Source organism: Cottoperca gobio, chromosome 20, assembly GCF_900634415.1.
Source record: "Cottoperca gobio chromosome 20, fCotGob3.1, whole genome shotgun sequence".
Taxonomy (NCBI): domain Eukaryota; kingdom Metazoa; phylum Chordata; class Actinopteri; order Perciformes; family Bovichtidae; genus Cottoperca; species Cottoperca gobio.
In genome coordinates, this window is record NC_041374.1 from 11,720,960 (window position 1) to 11,746,209 (window position 25,250).

At 41.2% G+C, this 25,250-nt stretch overlaps 1 protein-coding gene across 1 annotated transcript in view; it reads left to right on the forward strand.

The window, feature by feature from the left end:
• The window catches only part of ofcc1 (orofacial cleft 1 candidate 1), a 72,859-nt gene that overhangs the window by 45,146 nt on the left and 2,463 nt on the right, over positions 1-25,250 (forward strand). The window contains 4 exon segments of the mRNA XM_029458073.1: positions 1,217-1,469; positions 1,921-2,084; positions 5,818-5,977; positions 21,426-21,623. Of these exon segments, the coding sequence (XP_029313933.1) occupies positions 1,217-1,469; positions 1,921-2,084; positions 5,818-5,977; positions 21,426-21,623 (775 nt within the window).

The following is a 25,250-nucleotide window of genomic DNA, read 5'->3' on the forward strand; positions in this document are numbered from 1 at the left end:
TACGTAATACAACAGTCCTGTGTTCAAAAATGTGACTCGACTAAAAGTGCACACACAAGTGCCCCCTGTGATATATGTTATTATTATATGTTATATTAATAGACTGTCCCTTATGCATCAATATGCAAGCTGTATTTTTTGTAAAAAGTACAACATTATAATATATATATTTATAATAAAAAGTACCTTGTTGACTTCCCACCACTGGTCAGGATCCACATTGCCTGGGAATAGCACTGCACATGCTCAAACTATTACATAAGTACTACAAGCTGTTTTGAAATTTCAAATATCACATTTAAAAAGAGACACAAAATATGATTTAATATGGAATGATGACCTCCGATATTTGATATGGAATGATGCTGCCAATGTCAAAATGCTGTTACAATTTATTGAACTGGAAAGTTTTATTGTATTATATCAAGATTCACTATAGATGAAAGATGCCCCTGTCAGCCTCGGCATGAGATTTAGCAATGCAATTTATCTGGAAAAATATATAGAAATAAAATAACATTAAACTCTTCTGTCTGTACCGGCCGTTCAGTGAGGTAATCTCTGTGCTCTAAAAGGACTTTCGGAGGATTGAATGTGTGTGTTCGGAGATTTGCTTCAGATAAAACAACAATGGACCTCCACTGTCAGATTAATGGACAGAATCTGAGAGACGCTTGACTTTTGGAGCAAATCAGATGGAAATAAATGAGCAAAAACTGGACCTCTCCTTTCCCACCACTGGCTCTACCTCCTCCCGACTGATGGGAAGATTAAGAAACTCATGAGGCTTGCAGTAAATGGGGAGTGTAATTTACAATAGAGGGTCTAAAAAAAAAAAAAAGCTCTCTCAAGTAACCGCACAGGTGTTAACACTGTCGTGGCGTCTGTCACTTTTTGATGTACTTTACTTTTAGTTTAATTTGATATGTATACACTGATTATTTCATAATACATTTTCTTCAAACACGTCACATGTGAGCAATAAGGAAGCACATACTATTAAAACAGGCAATTACAATGTTGATTGTCATCAAGCTAATTAAAAATGATTGAATCAACCGCGTACAATATAACATAGTGTCTGGATTGCTGGCACTAGTTGCCCTTAAGCTGCAAAGCATCACAAATATACTACACGCATATTGACACATGCACACACTTCACACTCTTCCCCACATCACAGCACATCACCCGCCTCCGTTTCTTCTCCCGCCAGATTCCAGTTCCATGCACACACGGTGGACCTCGTATACCAGAGTTCTTTGCTGCACACCCGGGAGGAGCTGGCGATGGTGGTGGTGGGTCCCCTGACCTTGAACGCAGTAACGTTCCTGCTGGTTCTGATCAGATGGGGCTGTCAACAAATATTTGGCTCACTCCCTTCCTTCACGTCAAAGTTTATCATGGCTCAGGGAGTGTGGACAGTCCTCGACCCCCTGGCAGTCTTTGCAGTGGACGCCATCCTCGGGGTAAGTCACTTAAAAATAACTTGGACACTTGTGCACTTTAAATAGGAGTTCACTTTATCTTGGCAAAGTGACTTTAGATTACAAAAAAAAGGGGGGGGGGAGGGGGGGGAGAAAGAAAATGTGCAAGGTTAGATGGGTGTCTTTTTTTGGCAGCGGCTTGGATTGTGTCAGTGAGGAAGACTGAAATGTTGTGGACTGTTGACAAGAGGTAAATCAAGTCTAATGCTATTGTAATGGTGTCTGACCAAAATGACTCTTTCTATTTTGTAGTTATTACTAAGAAATTATATTTGTGATTTGAAAAAGTCAGCAATGTAAGAATGTGAAACTTAGTCCTTGATGTTCTTCTTTTGATGAATCTATCCTGGACAAGACCTTCATCAGATGTCCAGCTTTATAACAGTTTTAGATTTTTTTCTTCTTCTTTTCTTTAAATCTGTTATCTCCCCAGCGTCTCGCCTACAGCCCAGACACACCGGTGGGTGATGCAGCCAAGCTTTATTGGCACTTCTATCGAGCTGACCAATCAGGTGCAGCGGGAGTGATCATCACTCTCTTCCTCTACGCAGTCCTCTTCCTGCTCTCCATCACCATCCTCTTCATCAACATGCTCAGGTGAGACACGCAGGAAGACGATGACCTAATCAAATTCTTATAATTGGCAAACATGCTGACCAATTACCTTGAACTAAATCAAGAATACAATAACAATATGTTCCTTTAAATATATATATATATATATATATATATATATATATATATAGGATATAAATAAAAACACAGCAAAGTTTAAATACAAATTCTTAATTGCTTTTATATATATATATATATATATATATATATGCAATTAAGTATTTGTATTTAATCTTTGCTGTGTTTTTATTTATTTATCCTAGATACATTTTCGAAAATACTTTGACCTGACAGCAAGTTTGAGGTTGTGTAAACAAATACACAGTATGACAATCATGTAGGAGAGCATTTTTTTAATCCAAAATGAGTTATGTCCCTGTCTTACAGTCAACATATTACATAGTTACTCTCTTCTGCAGGAAATTAAAAGCACCACTTTTTAACTGAAGCTATGAGAGTAACACAACTAATGTCAGTGCTTCTCAGGCTTACATCCATATTGTAATATGAGACTAGATATCGTCTTAGATTTTGATTCGTAATATGTCAAGTTTTGCATTTCCTGGTTTTAAATGCTGTAAAGTGACGTCATGTTTTACCAAACTGTTCTAGCTGTTCTTAGTCATTTATCAATAATCTTATTGTGTAAATGTTTTGTGAAAGCACCAGTGGTCAACCATACAATATCGGTATCATGGTATTTGGTGAAAATCTTGTGATATTTGATATTGGATGAACTTCCCGTTTTTCTTCCATATTGCTGGTTCACCCCTGACTCTGCGCTCTGTCTGACCTTTCTGGTGGCTGAAAAGCATTTCACACACGGCTCGAGCTGGATTTATCATTTTGGATATCTTTAAATTGACGCAGCCTGTAGGGAAAGTATGTCAATGAAGAGGAAGAGCATTTCTGAAACACTGTGGCCCTCACCAGCCTACTATTCTCAAGCACCCGTTCAGAAATAACTCTAAACCCTCCACCCCCGCAGCCTCGTGCCATGTTCCACCTCATCCACCATTTTTTTCCCTCTGTCCACAGAAAAGCACAAAAAAATGAAAACAAATGTTGATGTAATCCATTTTGATTTTAAAGTCGCATGGAATTACTTATGCAGTTATGCATCAACCTCACACATCTACACGCACACACACACACACACACACACACTAGGCACAAAAGCAGAAATACACACATGCACCACACAGTTGCGTTCTTTGGACATACCATACTCTGCAATTGGTCGGAAAATTGAAAGCGTTTCTTATTCAAAAGTTAGATGTGTTTTGATATAGCGTGAACATATAACCCCCTGACATTATCCCATGAGCCTGTGTGTTCTCTCATGGTTTATACACATTGAAATGGACATCTAGTACATGGTGGTGAACACACAGACTGTATTTCCCTGCACTGTGTGCTCCTCTCATGTCTTGCAGGTTTGTGTTTTAGCACCTTTCTACCTTCAGCCTTCATGTCTTCCATAGAGCAGCTGGGACCAGAGTTCTCTTCTAACTGTTGAGTCAAACAGTGCTTTTCTTTCTCCCTTTCAGGAGAATGGCGCAGCACTGCAATGGGAAAACGGACTTAAACATGCACTGCACAACCACTAATTTAAAATTTCCAGCTTAAAAGATGACTATTGCACTTGTTAAATAATAGAAGGACATCATTATTTGCAGTATGGAAGTAAAAAAGTAGAAGGGCGGGTGATAAATGACTGAATAATGTAACTCAGTATTCATCCAAGGTGTGTTCTCCCACCCTCACATAAGACCAAATTCCATTAACGGCTCAAAATGTAAGAAAACCCTTATTGAATTAATCAGTTTGAGATTGTCGGCCGAGGAGGAGTGTGCCATCTAATTTCAGTAAGCGGGACGCTTATCGGGCTCCAGCTAAATGGACAATATTAAAACAGCAGCCGGGAATAATGACTTCTGCCACTCAACCGCCACACGGGTTTGTATTGAATGTAGGCCACGAGGCTGAAGCAAGGCTGATAATTTTATGGGTTACAGTTTCCTATTGGCTGCAAGGAAGGGGCTCTGACACAGAGCGTGACCTATTTCTAAAAAAAATGCCTCCGGCTATATGTATAGATAGAATGGACTGTTATCCTTTTTTAATTACATTTTAGGCAGCCTTTATTCACTGGCTGCAAATATACACATCAGTGATGTGTTTCACATCTCGATCCTCTTTGAAACTTCACAAACACCAAAAGAGGGATGTTACAGTGATTGTGGTGCAGTTACATCCAAACAAAAATAAATACTTAATTTGCGTTCTCTTACACAATTGCTGTGTTTCTCGAGTGTGCATGTGGTGTTCATATGTGTACATACAGCATACAGTTCAAACAGGGATTAAGGAGGAAGAGGGCACTGACTGGCTTTTATATCTTGTAAAATGCATGTGTACTAACATGGGATTGGGAGGCATGACACTCTTCTATTGTTTGGCAACAAAAGTGTATTATATAACAAAGTCAAAGATAGAAAAAACTGCACAAATATTCACATTTGAACGCATTTAATGTATGTAAGTTCCCCTTTTTACCCAACCAATGGTGATGTCCTTATGAATAATCTGTTAAAATGTGATCTATAAGTGAACACATGTCCTTAAGGTGACCCCTACACTAAAGAAGTGCCCATGAGAGCATTATCATCAAGGTTAGACCCCCTATGTAAACATATACTTCCAACACCAAGAAAATGAGCCTCTTTTGAAGCACAAAGATGCAAAGATGGTGAATTCCTGCAAGAAAGAGACCGCATAAATGAATGAGAAGCACAATTCAAGTGTAGGATGAAAATGAATGCAAGCTATTCCTGTGTCTGAGGTCAAGATTCTACAAACATCCTTCTCCCAAGAGCGATGGGGAATGATGCTGAGTTCAAAGCTCTCTCCCAGCTTCTTGTATAAATCCCCATCTCCTTGATGTTGGTTTTATTTGAGAGTTGATTACCCTCTGACAGGATAGAATCTCTATGGAAGGGCACAAGGTCTGCTGGTTTTGATGGTCAGCCAAAGCATTTGTTTACAGACATGGTGATTCTTTTTAGGGGTTGGCTGCATGCACCCTTGTGTGGTGAAAGAAAAATAACACTTTGGTGATGCGCGCTCATCGGGAGGTATGAATCAATATGCCTTCTGCTGTGCCGAACGTTTTCTTGTGACTCAGGCTGGTCTCTCCAGACACATCTGCAACCAGCACGTCCATTGCATCTGCCATCTTTGAAGCTCGGCATTAACACTGAAGAACATCCCAGGATCTGACTCCCACACAGTAACAGATGTACAACCACGCAGACACACAGCCAAACTCAGACATCGCTACAGCTTGTCTTAACAAAGTGCTTCCTACTCACAGACACGATTTGTTTGATTCCTTTTCCTCTCTCATCGTGTTTGTATCGATGTATTAGTGTCACACTGCAAATATGCTTTGTGTAATCAATAGAAGATTCATATGTTCTTCCAGCACGTTGCGATCATTGTGATTTGACCTGTTCCATAAAGCCAGCCAATATAAAAAAAACAATAGCCACAAAGCTAGTTATCCAAAATAATCTGTGACACAAGGCAAAGATGCATGTGTTTCCTTGCTTTGACATTTGACCCCATGTGACCTTTACAGGGCAAAGAATGATTGAGAATGCCGTCACTCTTGCTGCCACCCCCCCTCCTCACTTCTTCTCTCACCTTCCAGATTTCACAACGACGGTCGCATGCTGGACATCTTTCAGCGGCTCACAGCCAGGGAGGGAACGTACTTCCTGCCTCAAGACCTGGAGCTGTCCAATCAGGAACTGAGCTACGTAGTCAAGAAGGCGGAGCAATGGAGAGGCTTCAATGGGGAGAGGCGCAAGGTAAGCAGCCTCTCTTGTCTCTCTAGACAATGCTCTTCTCCTCAAACCCTTGGTGATTAATTGGGCTAATGGATGTTTTCTTAACGAGAGAATGAGCCAAAAGGTCACTGCTACTCGTCTGTTAGATTGGTCTGTGAAGGGAGGAATTACAGTTTGTTGTCTGTTACCCCGGGAGGTTTCTACCATGTTGGCCCTGCTATGATGGCATCACACAGTTCATCAATACCACATCCAATTTGGTCACTTTAACGAAGATATTACGTCCGAGAGGATGCATAGAATAGGCTAATTTTGTATCATTACATTTTCTTTAGTTACATTTCAGAAAGCTGAGAATTCATCTCAGAGGTCTTTAGCTTCATTCTAATTAGTACAAGATAATTACCAAAACAGAAACTCGGCTAGCGGGCTGCCTGATTAGTCTGTGGAAACCAATTTCCGAAGATATTTCATTAAAGAAAGACTGCTCAATCAACACACATACTGGGGTACATGTGCATATGCTACACTGGGCATTCTCTTAATGCGGACAACTTGGTGTCATGGGGAATGCAGGATTCCAGTTCGCATAAATGCATATCCTCATGAAATGACTATTGCTTGGGAGAGGCGGTGGCAGGTTTGACAGCCCAGCGTAGGTCGATGGTGCTGACACTGGGAAGGGCAGTGTATTAGCACCGAGCCCACACCGGATGTAAAATCTTTGCATAGTGATTGAAAATGTGACTTGTTGAGATAAGGGAAATGGAACACAGCGATCAAACTGCAGCCCCCTTTAATTTATGCCGCGAAATTTGTTAGTGGCACACATCGCTCGGTGTTCTCCGTGTTCATTAACTCCCCTGCTCTTTACTTGCACGAGTTCATATGTCTGTGAAGGGGTTACACGGAACCAGAAGCTCCCGTTGGATCTCTGCGTCTGGTAAAATGATCGACTGCACTTTATCAGTTAGTGTCTGTAAAAATTACTTTTGAACAGTGTTGATCTGCTGCTTTATTCAGAACTGTCTGCCATCATAGAAACCTTCAAAAATCCTCACTTCCTGTGCGCCTGATTCAGAATCACTGAGAACACTGAGCTGAAAAAGACAGAATGATGAATATTATTTACATTATTGGTACTTTGAAAAGGCCACATTTATATTACTTAGATAAATAAAGTGTTAATCTGCGTTTGGTCTCATTTTAGCACACCTGTGTTGTAAGCCTTAATGAACCCTGGCTCTGAGAGGGAACTACACTACTGCTAATGGGATGGTGATGGACCTGTTTATTGGGAGGAAATTGAACCTCCCAATGTTTGGAGACTTTGAAAGAAATTACACCCCCAAAGTTTGTGATTAAGAAAATGCTTCATTTAGCCGCTGATGGCCTCTTGCTGTGGTGGCACTGCTAAATCATCCTTGCATTACTGCATATCTCCCTCCACTGCAACAATTACAGCATACTTCATATTGTCTCTAATTTGCCGTTATTAAACTGATCAAATGCTAACACGTTAACACATTCTCCAGCATGATGAAAATTTAGGGTTATTGCATTTTATGATTTTTACATTATTCAAGCCAACCATTTTTCATCAAAATAAGATGGGCCTTGCCATTATTTCATAATTATTGTAACAATTTCTCCTGTGAAAGGGGTCACTTTCCTAACTCAGCAAAGACATATTCCTATTAGACTAATTTGCCTTCATGCAAATTTTTGTCATTTTTCCCTCATTAACTATTTATCATAGACAGGAAAAAAAATATATTCATGAAGGCGAGCAAAGGAGCAGCCCGACAGAGCTGAAGCTAATATTTTGCAACTCTAATGATTTTTTGCATCCTTAATTAGATAGAATAAGGTTGATATGATTAGGTCAGGATGTAGTGTTTTTCATTAAAAATACATTTCAAAAACTGTATTCCAAATGTGCCCTTGCAATTAAATAATGAATCCGACGCATTCCTTATTACGGACCCAATTAATATCAGAGGCAAGGGCGTAATTTTAATAACAGTGGGCCACGAGGCCTTCATTAGCTGAGTGAGAGAAAGGAGGAATGAGGAGAAGGCAAACAAGGCGCTCACAGGAACAGCAGCAGCGTGATATTGAGCCAATTTTAGAAAGTTATTGAACAGTACACTCTTAAAAGGATAAAGTATGACATTTTCAACAAATCATATCTGGGGCGGAAAGTAACTGCAAGTACTTCTTGTTTGTTTTGGACTAATTTGATACTGGTTGTATGTCAGGTGGCAGACAGGGCAACGGGAAATGATTTAGAGAATGACACGGGACAATCTTTTAAGGTTAATTTAGTACTTAATGTAGGTTATAACATGCAGCAGTCATTTAAAAGCTCTTCTGAGGGGTTTAAACTGCATGGATCACAGGAAGCAATGTGTTGCTTGACTGTGCGTCAGTCAGGAAACCTTTTAATAGAAAAAGGTTAGAAAGCTGTCAGCCAGTTTGCACTTTATGCCTGAAATATCAGGCGTTCTTGCACCTTAAGTGTCATCACTGGTCATATCACCTGCAGTATCAAGTATAATGGGAAAACACGGCAGACTATTCATTATGTTTTCCACAAAGCATTGAACTTAAGATAAGAAAACACACCATAACATGTGACATTAATGGGGAAACATATCAGAGGTTTCACAGTGTCATGTGTATTTTCACATGGCAGGAACACCAAACAGGGTGACGTTGAAGCAAATAAAACTAAATGAAAGTTGAAAGTTGCAGATGCTGTAACTCAGAAGTCAACGAAATGTCTCTGTTTCTCCCTCCAGCACTGAAACAATAAAAAGAGAATCCACATTCAATAACCAACCTGCAAATGGCCTATTATTATCAAACTTGTAATTTTCACAAGGCGGTCATAAAACATAATCTAATTTTTACTTTCTCACCAATTAACTTTATATTATAGATTTCTCCGTGCCATATGATCAGTTGAGTGGCTTCAAGGTTTGAATATGACTCTCGGGTTAAGATGTCACCGGTGGAGCTGACGAGCTGAGCAAGGAGGGTGAATGAGTCAAGGATCTATCTACCTGCGTGCTCTTTCATTTAAACCAAAGGAAGGAAGGAAAAGAAAGAGTTTCCGTCGGAGATCATTAGCCTCAAGTGTTGTGGATAACAGCTGAGAGAGGGGGGGATTAGCTCACCCACCAATCATGCTATTTTTCATAATTGAAATTCGTAAAGACTTAGCTCACACTTTTAATTCCTCACTGCTATTTACATACGCAGCGGAAGTCACATCGTTTACAGACTTACTGTGCTGTCGGTTAATTGCTGCTTCAATTTAAAACATGTTTTCTTCTGAATTAATGTAAATATCTTATATCCTATATCCTATATCCTTATATCACAGCTCAACAGGCTAATAAAACCTTCAATATAAGCCAATACAAAGTGTCCGGATTGTGAAGGGAACCTGCAGTCGACACAGCAGATTAGTCAACCAGAAGTACATTTGTACAAAATGAAACAAACAAACAAATCTTGGCTTTCCTAACGCTCTCAGTACTATCGTGCTCTGAGCTAGTGTGTGTGCTAGCTTGCTCCACATCATACCAGTGTTTCAGTAATGAGCCCCATTAATTATGTAAAGGCAGTGATGCAGATGGACCTAATTAATTGTCTCCCGTCACCCCGTTGATTACTGTACCTGGAAGGGAGGTGTTAATTTCTGTAATACTTAAGCAGGTACGCAAACTGTTTTGTCAGAGCTACCGCTATGACAATGACGGAGTATAACGCCAGCTTACCCGCTGCAAAGCTCCTTTCCCGTTAATTTACTAAAAGGAAAGTTTCCCAGTGGTGGTAGTGACATTGTGATAATTGAAGGAGAGAGGGAGAGATTAAAAGAAGTGGGGAAGGAGGGAGAGAGGAGAGAGGGGGTTTGTGTGGTGGCCCTGGAGATGTTTTCGCAACCTGATTGCATCAACATTTGCGTACCTTTGTGCCGTTTGTCTCCGTATGTCTAGGTAATGGGTTACCAGCGGCGAGTTTAGGAACACCCAAGGTGCTTTGCAACAGCAGCGTGGTTGGTGGGGAGTAAACCTGTTGAGAGTCAAACAGCACAGATTGGAATGGTAATGATAACCTAAGTCTGGGAGGCTGGCTGTTAATCATGTAAGATGTGTTCTCCATTTTAATCTAAAGCAGCAACATGATGGCACCACCTGATCAGAGACATACCCGGGTCATCCTTTTTCCTACCAATTACCTTGTGACACACAAAGAAGCATTAGGATCTTTAATCTCATTGCAAAAGTTCATTCAGAAATATGATGTAATATGTAATATGATGGAGCTTCAGTTTGTTATAGGACATGAACTTGCAAAACACTGAATAAACCACCTTCTTTACGATAAGTAGTACCTATATGATAAAATACAACACATCTACTTTGAATCTGTGTTGTTTTCACATTGCGACTTAAAGCTCATAAATAGTAATAATAGTCAGAAGTCAGAAGAACGACTTCCCAACTCGGGGAAACGGGACTATGTGAGGAGCATGTGAATGCAGCAGAGGTCTTCATCCTCTGAGTGCCATTCTAGTTAACAATCATTTCATTACATGTAAATAAGGAGTTTAAAATCAGCATGGCCTCTAAACTCTCTGCGATAAAGTCATTTAGTTGAACCCATTTACAAGTAAACAACACAGGTGCAGCACTTCACCTGGTTTATTCATCAGTCTTGCTGTGCAAATAGTACAGTAAAGTGAGGATGAGGCCACCCGAGACGCACATCTAAACTCAAGGAAAGGAAGAAGAAGCTTTGGAAAAGGAAGGCGGACAGAGGGAGCAGTAGGCCGTGAAAGGATACACAGGAACCGCTGTCACACAACAATAGAACCCTCAGCTCCTGCACAGGAACCCATAACAGCAACACAGGAACACCAGGAGAGGAGAGGAGGAGCTGAGTGCTTCGGTAGCACAGGAGGGGTCGTCTAGAGTCAGAGGGCAACTATTGGTCTATGGTGTGTGTGTGTGTGTGAGCGTGCAAGCGTGGGATCACCGGATTTCTCCCAACCCCCCAATAACCTCTACCAAAGAGCAATGTAGTCAGTGTGTGCGTGCATGTGTGTACACTCATGTGCTTTGCTGCACGTGTGCAGTGTGCATTTATACAGTACATCTGTGCATGTGTGTGTACCGTCATGCACATTTGTAAGCGTGTGTATATGCATGCAAGCCTTTCTGCGCGCCCGCATGCGCATGTCACATTAAAGTGGCTTCTTCAATTACAGCCGATGGTTTTTTTTATTTTAGTGGACAGCGCTGAGGGCCCCAAAGCCCCGAGGCGATAGCAAGCAGGCAGGCAAGGACAGGAGCAACGTAGCAGCAAGCACAGCATCCACAATCAGAGCATTAGGGAGCTCAATATGAGATATGACTGCAACACTACATGCCTGTGTTCCTGAAAAGGTCACGGACTTTGCTGGGCAGTAATGTGTGAAAGCGGTTCACAGTGGTTAAAAAAGAAAGGAGGGGAAAAAAAGGCAGATAAAGATCAAACACATGTACCATCTCATCTCCTTCCCAATTCACACATAAGATTTTATGGACACAAATGACTTAAAGAACAGCGTTCCACACAATAGTTCTTTTAAGTGCTTTTTGTGCACATTTACCATGAACCCACCTATTCCATAAATGAGCTATTGGCAGTGGGCTTTTCTGCATGAGTCCGTCCCTTGCACCCTTTTTTCAGTCAGCATTGTTCTCTGTAATACACTGGCCTCTCCTTTGACCTCTGCTTGGCACCTGCTATTTGGAGCAAGAGGCACAATAGCTGTACCCAGGCCCATACATCAAGAGACCTGGGCATGTGAGTAGATGGACACAGGAAAGGCTATTACCATAGAGACTGTATGAAATATGGACGTAAAATCAGTAAAACTGGGCATTTTAACATAGAGGATGTATGGGGATTGACTCGCTTTTGGAGCCAGCCTCAAGTGGCAATTCGAGGAACTGCAGTTTTTGGCACTTCCGCGTTAGCTTAATTTTTCAGCCCTGGAGGTTATTACCAATGTTCTCAGTGGACAGAGGCGATCACTATGGCTGCACATTTTTTCTATACGGTTTGACAGATTTATTAAATGTGAGTATTATCTTGTAATCAGGGTTTTATATTCTGGCCGATATGGTTATTCTACTTCTATGAACACAGGCGGAGCCCACCAATTTCACAAGGTCAAGCATTCACTTTTCTCACAACCACACCACTATAATGTGTCATCCCATTTCTAAACAGTTCCAGCAGCACATCGAGAGAAAAAGGAGAAAGTGTTCCAGTATGAACTCGTCGGTGTGAACAGTTTAATTACAGGGAGTGTCAGCCCCATTGCTTAATGTGTCCCTCACAATTAATCCAAGGAGAGGATGTCATTATCTACCAAAGCCTGGGCCTGGGCAGGCTTTTCTGGCAGGGGGAACGAGGGAGGGAGTGAAAAAGACAAAGCAAGTCAAAACAAGGAAGTGCCTTTGGTTAGCAGCCTACAGTATGGTCGACCCTGTGTCACAGAAAAGGATCAAGCTAAGATTCTTGGAGGCTATTTCAAAACATTGTGTTCTTCGAATGTCTCGGACCCTTGCATCTTGTGACTCCGTCAGTGAGGAAGGGATTTTTCCTCCAATTTCTTCATAATATGAAGCTTCACCCGTCAGCTGTCAAAACATCTCCAGCTGGAGGAGGTTAAATTGACACCAGGTTTTCACCACTTTAAGATGCTTTTCAGTCCCTCCCTCCTTCTCCTCATCCTCCCTTCCTTCCTCCATCCTAAATACTGTTCCCTTGCGATTCCATAATATGAAACAGAAGGCAACAAATTTGACTGTTGAGGAGTGAGAAAAGATTTTAACAGGAGGCCCAACACACGGAACACAAATTAAGAAGGCTTATGTCACTTCCAGAAGTTTTGTGAACAAACCACCTGCGTGTGGATATACCGTCGAATGTAGTTTAAGCAAACACTTTAATGTATTACTGTTACATGTGTAGTACCAGTAGGATGTCATTATTGTGGAAGTTAATTACGTCAACTGAAGAAACGCTACGAGGCGTCTACGCAGACATGCTTTGCGTACACACGGGGCAGAGCTGTATGTAATGCTCATTTGAACACATATGAAGATGCATATGCAGCCTCTGACTCCACAGAGGTTTTACAGCTTGAACTTGACAGATCTGATTCTTTGTGACTGTCTGTCGTCAGTCACTTCTTCCCCCTTTCTCCCTTCCTCTCCTTTAAAGAGTTTGACCTTGGCCGCTTCCTGCGGCCCGGAGGGGATGAGGAAGGTCTGGTGATTGTGACAGGTGTCGCGTCTTAACAGCCCCACATGACATCCCGAGGAGAGATAGACGTTTGGAGGGGCGCTTTTTTTTTTATAAGGGTTTCACTCATAACCTTAAAGAGACACTGTGTATGTGTGTGTGTGTGTGTGTGTGTGTGCATGTGCGTGCGTGCGTGCGTGTGTGTGTGTGTGTGTGTGTGCGCGTCTTACCGCTGATTCCTCAGCTCTCATTTTGGGTTATTGGCTCGGATACTTATCACCTCCAGCCTCCGAGGCCTGATTAGGTTGAAGCTACTCCAAAGTCAAATTTTGGATATCAAAGGCAACACTCAACTTTGACATCTGTCTGCAGCATCTTAATACGAAGCCTGGCTTCCTGAAATGTTGAGGTTTGAGCAAACGTCTTACGTGTTTAATACACTTAAAGTGAGAAAATGTGTTTTTAAGGATTACCAGAAGGGAGCATGTCAACTCTGAAATAGTTTGATAAATACTGGCAGTTGTACAGTTTGTTTGATTGTTCTCTGGTTGCAGGATTTAATTATTTGCAAATATAAGTTATAATAGAGGCATGGAGGCACACGCTGTATGCATTTGTTTTACTTATCGTTTATGTAATCTTCTAATATTGTAAATTACACCAATGAGTCACTTTGCAATGTTTGCTCTGGCGTGTGTGTGGTTGGTGCAGGTTTGAGGTTACATATTTGCAGGTAGAGTCATTAATTTATTATGTTTATTGTTTTAAGGATCCTTATGTTATCACTGAGCACACATATTTACCTTTGTTAAATAAAGTTGCAATGTTCAATGTGGTCCAGAACAAACCTGGAAAAATGATCTCCTTAGGGCCCAGGGTGAGTCAGCCATGGTGTAGAAGTAAAGATGGGCTACTATTGGAGTTGTTTACTGTACGCTGGGAGTAGGCTTTATTTTCTGCAAAGGAGATTAGTAACAGTGAATTATGCATATCTCATTTTCTGGATTATCTCAGGCACTCAGAGATACTATCTCACTGGATAATCTCTTTTAAAGTTGTTGAGTTTATTCTAACTGTAAATATAGTCATTGTTGCTTGTTTATCTTTTCTCAAAGTCCAATTTGGTCTGTGCTACTTTTGGTTGAAGTGTGTTATTGCACTTTAACCATGATTACTCAAGTTGAAATATTTACAGACAGTGATCTCTGCTTTAAAGGCACGGTAATGAGAGGAGGGTGGATGAAAGCTACTGTAGCGTACTAGCCTTTTCGTCACTTTGTGTGTGTACCCGTGTGTGCATATGTGTGTCCCTGCATGCAAATATGAATGGGTGGCCTGTCTTGTCCAGTGGTGCGTTTAACCAGACACAGACCTTTGCTTCAGCCAAATCAAGCCCAACGCAGGCAGTGTGCATCCATGCCATTTTCAAGCTGCTCCAATTATATCTGCCGACCGTCCACATATTGGCCAAATTTACAATTATAGCATATCTATTTCCATTCTAATGGCTGACATTGCTTGGCTTATCCATGCATGTATGTCGGTGGTCTTTTCTGCTTTGTGGTTTGGTCTGTTCCCAGCCATGTGCAATGATGTCTTGACCTTGTATGTGTTGCATGAAGCCAGTGTGTGTGTGTGTGTGTGTTTGTGTGTGTGTGTGTGTGTGTGTGTATCTGTGTGTATATGTGCATACATTAATATCTCTGTGAATGAGCATGTGCATTTGTGCAGTGTGACCCCTGACGTACAAAGCTTGTGCATCTGTGCTACAGTATATGTGACTGTTATTTTAAATTGGTGTGTGAGTGTTTAAACCCACTGCATGTGTGTATGTGTGTGTGTCCATGAGCCCGCGTTGGCACTTGTGTATGTGTGCCTACATACAGTCCATGTCTGTGGTATGAACCCGGTGCTCAGCAAAGAGGCCTTGAGCCCGGGCCAGCTCTGACAGACAGGGGGGTGGGGGTGGAGTGGAGGGGATTGACCCTATAGCTTAGAGAGCCTCTGCACAGTGCACACTCCTCTCCCCCCTCCTCCCCATTTCCACACAACCATCCCCTCCCTCCCTCCCCCCATTCCCTGCTGCCTAGCCCCAAGCGCCCGCAGGCTCTGGAGATGCACGCATGCGTTGCCTCGCACTGTGTGAGGCTTTGTCTGTTTGTGAGCATGGAAGTATGTGTGTGTGTGTGTGTGTCTGTGTGTGTGTGTGTGTATGTGTGTGTGTGTGTGTGTGTGTGTGTGTGTGTGTGTGTGTGTGTGTGTGTGTGTGTTAGCATGTAGATGAGTGTGTGTGTGCGTGTGTGCATGTGGATGAGGATCTGTGGACAAAAGAAGCAACCATGTCTACCTCTTCTCTCACTTGGCAATAATCATTGATGCTATATCTGTGCTAGTGTGCCCACTGTACTTTCATGTCATGACTGCCTTTTGTTTCGAAATCTACGGAAGCATCTAATGTCAGAAGGTTATGTTAGAGTGACAATATAAACACAACAGATAGAAAAAGATAGGCTATTGAAATCAATGTTTGAAGATACAGTAGCTTCAATACAGCGGTGGATCAAATTGTTATGAGCAAATAAGCCATTTCTAATAGGCATACAATTCAGAATGCTAATAAATTATCATCACCTCATATTTTGTTTAACAATATAGCATCCCTAAGCAGTTTTTTATTGCCATAATATTATATTTACTTGATAGAAAATAATGATAATTTCCCACAACATGTTTAGCCTTTTATTAATGAAAAAGCACCATGGACACAATTAGGCATTATCTATTGCTATGTCTTGAGTTGATTAATTGGCTCTTACAGGTTAGTGTGAAACAAGCCTGGACTTTCTTAATATGCTGCAGTGATCCAGATGGGGTACCGCACCAACAATAACCAGAACTGGCCACAACTTCAACATTTAATTACGTTTAATTGACACCTTTTTTCAAAGAATGTGCTCAAAAAGTACAGAGGAAGCTTCACTTAAGATCCAGAGTTATTATATCATGTTGGTACCAGCCTACAAAGTTAAGTTCATACACATTTTCTTTCTCAATTCATTTCTAAAGATAGCACCAAGTCAAGCACCATCCACATCCCCATGTACAAACTCTTCCCCATCCTCTGCCTTCTCCTCACTACAGCTGTAACTCTGTCCTCAGCCACAGCACAAGCTCCACATCCAGCTCCATTCCCAATACCACCATGGCCCTTTCTAAGTGCCAGAATTAGCCACAGCCCCATTCCAAGTACCAGGTACTATTCCTCTGTTTTCTCCCAAATCTAAACTTATACAGTATCCCAGACTCAACAGAGTTCCAATCTCTTTCCTAGTCTCAGTCCTAACCGTAGTCCAAGCCACAGCCGGGGCTTCCATGTGCGACTGACACATAAATAACCAAGCCTGTCCGCCACCCAGGCAAATTCAAATGCACCTGTCAAAGTGATGAAGCACCCGCCCGCAGGGAAGCATTGTTTACATTTTCACTCCACTCTTCGCAAAAGTGAGATTCTAATTATTTTCCCACTGTAAATTAAAGCCAAGTGGGACAGAACTACAAACCAAAATGATCATGGCAATGGCAGGAGAAAACCACAGCTCTCCTATGCATGACTTGCGTGGAGGGAGGGAAACAGAAGTGTTGTGGATGGTACGCGGAGTTAAGGTCAGGAGCTTTTGTCTTTGAGAGGGGAGATAGCGAGAGAGACAGAGAGAGAAGAAAAGGGAGGTATGATATTCACACAGGCTGTGTGCAGCAAGTCTACTTCTGTTGTGCTCATTACAGACAGGGTCTAGAAAACTTCAACCAACTGGAATACATTATGCCCTCACATTTCATACATAATAATGTGCCAGAAATGTGCTGCATTATTTTTCATACCAATGGACACGGAGGGAGAAAGAAAGACAGGGAGAGTTAGAGAGACAGAGAGAGAGGGGAAAGATTTAATTAGTCCATGGGAACATGCAAATGAAAGGTAAAATTAGACAGAGGAAGGGAGACCTGGGGAAGAGAGAGTGCACAAATGGTAATGATGGCTATCTAGTTTGGATCAATCATTAAAGGATCAGGGGGACCGACAGGCCTGTTCGTACCCACGCCTTAGGCTGCTATCCTGGACAGTCGCCAGCCTGGCTCAGTCTGCCTGGCCATGGAGACTTCTCCTTCTCTCCTCCCTTCAGTTCACTGAAACACACATATGTACTCATATATCATACATAAATGCATTCAAGCACACATGTATACTCACACTCCCAATAAAAGCCTAATATTTAATGTCTATGGTTAACTCACTCTGGGGCCTTGTTAGTTTGTGTTTATTAATCAGTGATGCATCCCCCCTTCTGGTAGTGTTTTCAAAATGGTGGATTAAGGCACGCATGAGTTGACTATGTGTGGCTTTGAGTTTACTCTCTAGGCATGTGACTGGTTCCCATTTTGACAATGTGTTTTGATTATCAGTTGAGAATAGTAGTTTTCTGCATTGGGTCAAGTATGGGAACTGTTTTGGCTGTCAGCAGGGACATGCCGGACTACGGAAATGTCCTTTTTTAAAATAACTATCAACTCTAAATGATGTGTTTATGTCCGACATGTCATAAAATGGAGGAAAATGTCACACAGTGATACTTGTGACGGTCAAGGACGTGTGAGACAAGTATATAAAAATACACTGTACATACCCCAGACATAGCTATTACTAGACCAGTCTGTCACCCAGTGGAACATTACTATTTAATTCCCAGAAACTGTCTGTCCTCTGTTTAGTTGTTAGTTGCAAGTTTAAATCCTAATTTAGGTATGAATATGGGTCACCTTTTATACATAACACAAAATAATATTCTTTTTCAGAATGTAGTGCATTGATCTTTTTTATTTCTGAGGCATTGAGGCCTCAAACTACCACAACAATTCCAAATCCATCTCTTGACAGACTTTATATATTTGCACACACTTGAATAAACATGATTGACAGGTCAGGCAAATTTTCTTACAAGTCACAGTGCATTTTTAAAAAGAAAAGCTTTCCACAGGCGACTGTATTTAAGTACTGATTGCTTTTATTCTGCATTCATATTGGTTATGGTATCATTCGGTTGGTGTGAAATTGCATCTTCAGACAGACGGACTATATTTGTGAACCATGTATGCAGCTGTGCCATCCCCACTTCCTGTGCCCTGTCCCTCCCTCCCATTCTCTATGTGCATTTGCGGTAATGTCTACAAATCCTGAAATTTATGTCCCTGCTGGAAAACATGGTTTGCCGTTTATAGTCCTCCACTAAAAGAAATAAGACCCGTCTCTCCTGATGCAAGTCAAGGGACTGATGCAGACTATCAGATTTCTAAATACAGACCCCAACAATAAATCCCGGCTTGATTGGGTTTGAATTGGGTTAGCTCACTTGAATGCTATCTGCTTAACCCACAGCTGGCCTGTCTGCTCCATGCAGACATTGAACCTAAATCAGTCACTTAGTGCTATCAAATGGAACAATGGTGGAGTGGAGAGAGCACTCAAGCTAGGGCTAGAAGCCAGGCTAGCACCATAACGCAACACAACAGACAAGAACAGAGTAGTGTAGAGCAGACAGGCCCTCTAATGCTCTTTCCTTTTTGTGTCTCAGCAGTAATGCATCCTGAGAGCCATGGTGCATTGCATGAAATGGCATCACCCAAACCGAACACACAAACACCTTTTCAAGCTTTTGTCTAGTCTTGTCAACTGGATTTCACATGCTAATTAGCGTAGGATGGTGGCATGGCTAACATTAAAAAAAATCTATTTTCATGCAAGCCAAAAAACATACACATGCACACCACACAGGGAAATTTAAGCAGGTGTGTTTAACCAATGTGACTTACAGAGGCTGAATAAATGGTGTTCTGTCACCACACCATGTACAGCTTGGTTCATGAAATCCTGGACTGGAGCCTTAGCCCGTTCATAGGCGCACTTCCTGTGGCCAGCACTGCGGGAAAGAATGTTTTCTGATTAATTTGTTTCCACATTCGTGCCTTTAAATGATAATGTCTTATTGTATCACGAACAAGCTGAGAACCACAATATAGGAAGAGATCTGGGACTTTCAGAACACTTTCACTTATGTTTCCTCAAAAAGAAGAAAAAAACAGCAAATCAACATATACACACACTATACAAACAGACTGATTGCTGCCTAGCAGAGGTGCTGATTACTTAAAGAATTCAGGTAATCAGTTTCCCCCAGTGCGGGCAGAGGCCAAGCTAGAGGCAAAGAGCAATTGAGGTAATTTCACTAATGAGCGTCTTAATTAGCGTTGAAGAGATGCATCCCCGCGTCCCTACCTCCCCCTTACACACATGCACATACACCTTCCTAAAATGTTCTTAGCTAGTCTTCTTTCTTTTTGCACTTGTGACTCTTTGACATTTTGACAATGAGATCCTTTCTACTCATGGAGCTGTCTGGTTTGCAGTTCATGCAATGTCTCTAATTACAAGTGGGGTAATGGCTCCCACTGTTTTCTCGGTGAAGTGCCTAGAGTTGTGTTTGGCTAACCGTTTATAAGTGTGGGGTGACAGCGATACAACACCAAATTAAACCTCTCCTTCAGCTTGACCCTGCCACTCATGGCCCGCTGAATGAGTTTGCTTTTTTCCTTTTTCTGTATTTTTAGACCAATCATAATTACACAGCCAATTAAGGGGTCACCTTGAATTTGAGAAACTACTTGAAAAACTTCCTCCTCTTTATTACTCAAATTGTGTGTGTGTGTGTGTGTGTGTGTGTGTGTGTGTGTGTGTGTGTGTGTGTGTGTGTGTGTGTGTGTGTGTGTGCATGTGCATGTGCGTGCGTGCGTGGGTGTGTGTGTGTAGGGGGTAAAAGGTCATGAGCTTTTTTGTGAATACATTTTGATAAGGTTGGGGTTATGGGGTTAGGGTTAGGTTTGGGTTAGGGTTAAGGTAGGGGGTATTAACTAGGACTGTTAAGCTTGTTTGTGAAGAAATGTTGATAGGGTTGGGGGTTAAGGTTGGTTATGTTTGGGTTAGGATAGGAGGTAATAACCAGGACTGATGATCTTTTTAGTGAATAACTTTTGATAGGGTTGGGGTTAGGGGGTTAGGGTTAGGTTTGGTTTAAGATAGGGGTATTAACCAGGACTGATGATCTTTTTTGTGAATACATTTTGATAGGGTTAGGAGGTTAGGGTTAGGATAAGGGGTAATTATCAGGACTGATGAGTTTTTTGTGAATTACTTTTTATGGGATTTTCTTTAAAATAAAATTGAAGTTTAAATAGAGTTTATAGATGTTCATTATGAATGTGTAGTTATGTGAGTCCTTGAGACTAATTAGCGCGTCCTAGAACACACAATTGGAGCCTACCTTTGCCTGGCAGTTTGGCTAATTCTGTCATACTTTTATTAAATATAATGTTGGGGCAGAGGGATATACTGAGTTGCCTTTTAGTTGATATTATGTATAATATAAGTGTCTTTGTGTACCTTGAAAAGCGCTATTTAAATTAAATGTAATATTATTAAGATACACCGTGATGCATGTGATCAGCATACATTCAAGCCTTCACCAGCAGACACTTTCACAGGGGGAAAGAGCTTCCATGATCTTCACACATGGATGACTTCGAGTTACATGACCTATATAACATGTTACACGCTCTGCTTGCTCCCCGTGTCCCACCCTAATACAGAAGGGCAGCGCATTACAGGTGTGTAAGCCCCCAATACACACTCACACACACACACACACACACACACACAAAGAGTCATAAACAAGCCTGCCACCAGGATTAAACATATGTATGCATGATCACAAACACAACCTGTCTCTTTACCTGCCACAGATCAGGCCCCATAGGACTCATGAACTACCAGGAATTAGCGTGCTGATGCACTATACGCCAGTGGTGCTTATCTGGTGGATGCAGTTGTATGTAATTAAAAAAGAGCATCTCAGCAGTTTACAAGGTGAGGTTCAGGCAGATTTTAATATGTAATACATGGGTTTTTTATATGTGGTTTTCTCAATGAAATAAAGTTACCAACAATTATTTTTATGTAGGACTTCAAAGCTTTTCACAAGAACAACAAGGAAGATTTACAGTCACTGTTTACAATATATAATCATCTCCTTTTGTATGTGTGCTTGCTTAGGTTACAGTTTATGACTATATCTGGACAGTGGAGGACCCCTTGGCAGGTGTTGCAGGCCATAGTGACCCCCCAAGGCAGGGTGCACCCCTACCAGAGGGAGAGACCAGCACACAAGTGGCAGTCTACACCCTGTACCTGAGTGGGTTCAAACAAAGATACAGACACTTCATCCGACAACCGGACGGGGCTATCATTGAGGTGGGATATCAAAATATATATATACATCTTTTTGACAATATACATTTAATTTTAAGTTGTTTTTCCTGTTTTACAGCTGGATACAAGTTTTGTTCGATACAATTCGGGGTCAATGCCTCCTTATAATATTGCCGGTTTCTACATTATGTGAATTAACTAACCATAACGACAGAGATAGCTCATACCAGACACCGAGGCTGCATAATCCTATAAATCTGTTGCTTTAATAAAAGTAAAGAAGCTTTACTTTTCATTAAGCAAAATAAGAATAGTGATTGCGAATCACGCAGATGTTTAGATATTATCTAAATCTTCGAAATTGTTGGGCTTCGTGCAAGGTCCTTCTCTAACTTAAGTTTTTATCTTAAGATAAATAAATATAATATAATAAATGAGGAGAAGAGGAACAAGAAGGAGAGAGGAAAAGGGTGGAGAGATGAGTTGGATACTCACAAAACACTCCCTCCTTTCCTCTCTGTCTCTCCTCCTCGGAAGAGAGTGAGAAGGAGAGAGGACAGAAACTGATGCGGAAACTGGTTCCTTTATGCTGCTTTCAGAACAATGCAAAGACAACAGTACAGCTCTGTGGCCTGAAAGGGTGAACAACCATGACAGGTTATATTTTCTTTGTCGGGTAAAACCAGATTTGAAATGATTTCTTCTTTTCAAACAGATCAAGACTTAGTTTATCGTGTGCATATACATGTTACTTACTACAACTAAGTCGACAAAACTCACCTTTTTCTCTTCTGCCTGTAACAACTATTTACATGATGATATTATAAAAACTCCATCAAGTTTAACATCGTGTTATGACTTATGATGAAATGTCAAAATACACAATGCTGCCTCTTTACCATGCATTGTTCTTATTGCAACTTATATTTAGCTCTTTGTCCTTCAAGCCCCTGCGAGACAGGCAGGTCAGAAACAGACTGATACACAGATTGTTGCCTAATTAAAAGTAGTGTTTTGTGACTCCCGCTGCAGTAGCAAGAAGTCATTCTTTTCCTCAATCATTCTGTCAGTCGCCCAAGAGCAACCTGGATCATCCCAACAAAATTAATATTTTGAAGTTTGAATGTCAGAGGAGTGAGGAAGGAGGGGGTTATATGCGCTAACAATTAGCTCTGAGGCTCTTTTGCGTTCTAATGGTTCTCCGTCATAATTTGAGTGATGGTGAGCTTATGTGAGTAAACACACAGCATGGTATATTTATTACTGGTGTCACACTGTCTGTGTGTGTATGTGTGCCTGTAGCCTCTAGACCTGTGCATAGCAGATGAGACATCTGGGTGGATTGTTCATAGCCAAACTGCACACACTCGTTGAATCAGACAAACACACACAGATCTTCACTTCCTGTGGAAAAAATAGATTGTTATGGTATACACAAAAACATAAACCTACAAATGCAGATGCCGACACATATTTACTCCACCTATAAGCCCGACACACACAATCTTAGCTCACTGAGAGTAAAATAATTCATTCCTGAACCTTCTGCTATGCAAAATCCTTTCGACTGGCGTGCTGACTCTCCATTCTTTAAACTGTGAAGGGAGTTTCATCAAGGCCATCTTAAGTGAAAGATAGGTGTTGCAGTGCTTGGAAAACACACACACACACATACTCTATCTTTCTGTTGCTCTCTTTTCTCACACACACTGTGTCCCTTGGGTGTTGCTGTCTGTTCCTTGCAACTTAACAGGCAGGGACCTCCAGTAGCAAGAGATGCCGATGGCATCCTCTTTCACCCGCTGGTAGTGGGGAGCGATAACACCGATGCGCAGCATCGCCGAGAGAGCACTATGCCATTCCCCTTCGCCTCGCAGCGCGGACCCCCACTTTACATATTCAAAACTAATCCTCCCCTGAATATATAGACTGGTTTTATGTATAGAGCAAGATCCAGGAATCACCAAAGGGCATCCCCACCACTCGGAAGAACACTTGAGCTGATTTTATTAGTGCTTTATATAATTCTGGCAGCGATACACACACTGCGACAGGGTGCTGTGTACAAACTGGCCTTCAGATGTAAGGTGACAGCTCCTCAGAGAGAAATAACAGCCGCGCAGGCACTTCTACAAAAATTAAATAGATAAAAAGAAAGAATGAAATAGAAAAAGGCTCTACGGTGAGATGCAGTGACCACAGTAATGCAGTCCCCATCTGTTCTTAGATTTATGACATTTTAAAGCAATTTTATGGGTTTTCCTGTATAGGGTTATTACTTTATTCACTTATCTGAATAGTAGCATGTTTTATGCTGATGTGGTTATGTAGCATGAATCCAGTTTGAGCAATAAAAAAATAATGTCATTTGTTTTACTTTAAGCAAAAAGCTGAGGTATATTTGACATTTGCACACAGGCTTTATTGCAACATATCAGCGTATCATTACTTACGTTTCAACATTTTAATTTAGAACACTATGCACAAAGATCCTCTCTTTATCATTATTATTATTAGTAGTATCTCACAATACATTCGTTGTTTTTCATATTCTGTTAAGAGATCTTGATCATCAGTGTAGATGACACTTAAAATAGGAGTGTGATAATTACACAAAAACATAATGTCCCTGTGTAATAATGTGCCTCCATTCTCTTTCCCAGTTAGTTAAAAGACTATCCCTACTTAAGAAGTCTGTTTCCATTTACTGAGGAAATATTGACGGATGGCTCATTTCCTTTTAAGAGCTGTGTTTTCTCAGGCAGTGTCCTCGACACCGATGCCCCGAAGGACTTGCTCCTCTCTTAGACTAACATGACCACAGCTCCAGGGCCCGGTATTTGCATAATACCCACTTATTTACAACCAAAATATGTCTTAACGAACACCTTAAGAAGCAAGTCCTGGAAGAAGAGCCCTGAGCTATAGACACTGTAAGACACCGTTTGAACGAACAGCGAGGTGTGTCCTGTTTGATTTGCTGGAGAGTAAGAATTTGAGCAAGTCATGAGAAACTAAATATTTATTAAATGTTTTTTCAGCCAAAATTGAACCAGCAATGGTAACTGAAAGTTCTTTATTTTTGTATTTTGTGTTGCGTCGTTAGCACAAAGTATGAAATGGAGAGGGAGGATTAAATTCTGAGTTGTGGCTGTGTAGTAAAACATATAATGAAGTCTTTATTGACTTGCATATTGTATTCTGTTTAAAGAAAGTTAATATTAATGATCCATCATATGCTCTCATTCAGCGTGTTGCCCAAGGCAGGTGTTTGTAATATTGACCATGTTGAAGAAATCTTCTCGCTGAATCACAACGATACAAAAAGTTAAAGCTACGTTCCCATCAGTGTGCGCCAATAAAAGACATTAAAGGTAAAGTGAGGTGTAGCTTTTCAAACACTCATTACCTATAAACAGATGTTCCCCAGCTGCCAACTCGCAAAATGCACTGCTGACAACAACTGTTAGGGCCGAAATTATGCAGGGAAATGCATCTCTATAACCTAGGACCTTCAGAGAAGGCCTCATAACCACTCTGTCTGAGGAAACAAGATGGCTGATGAAGAAATTAATGCAGGCAAAGTCATTATCTTCCCTCCTAAAACCACAGTGGGTTTATGTCCCCCTGTGTCGTTTTTTCTCCGGGGCTAGCATTTAAGTGTCGATG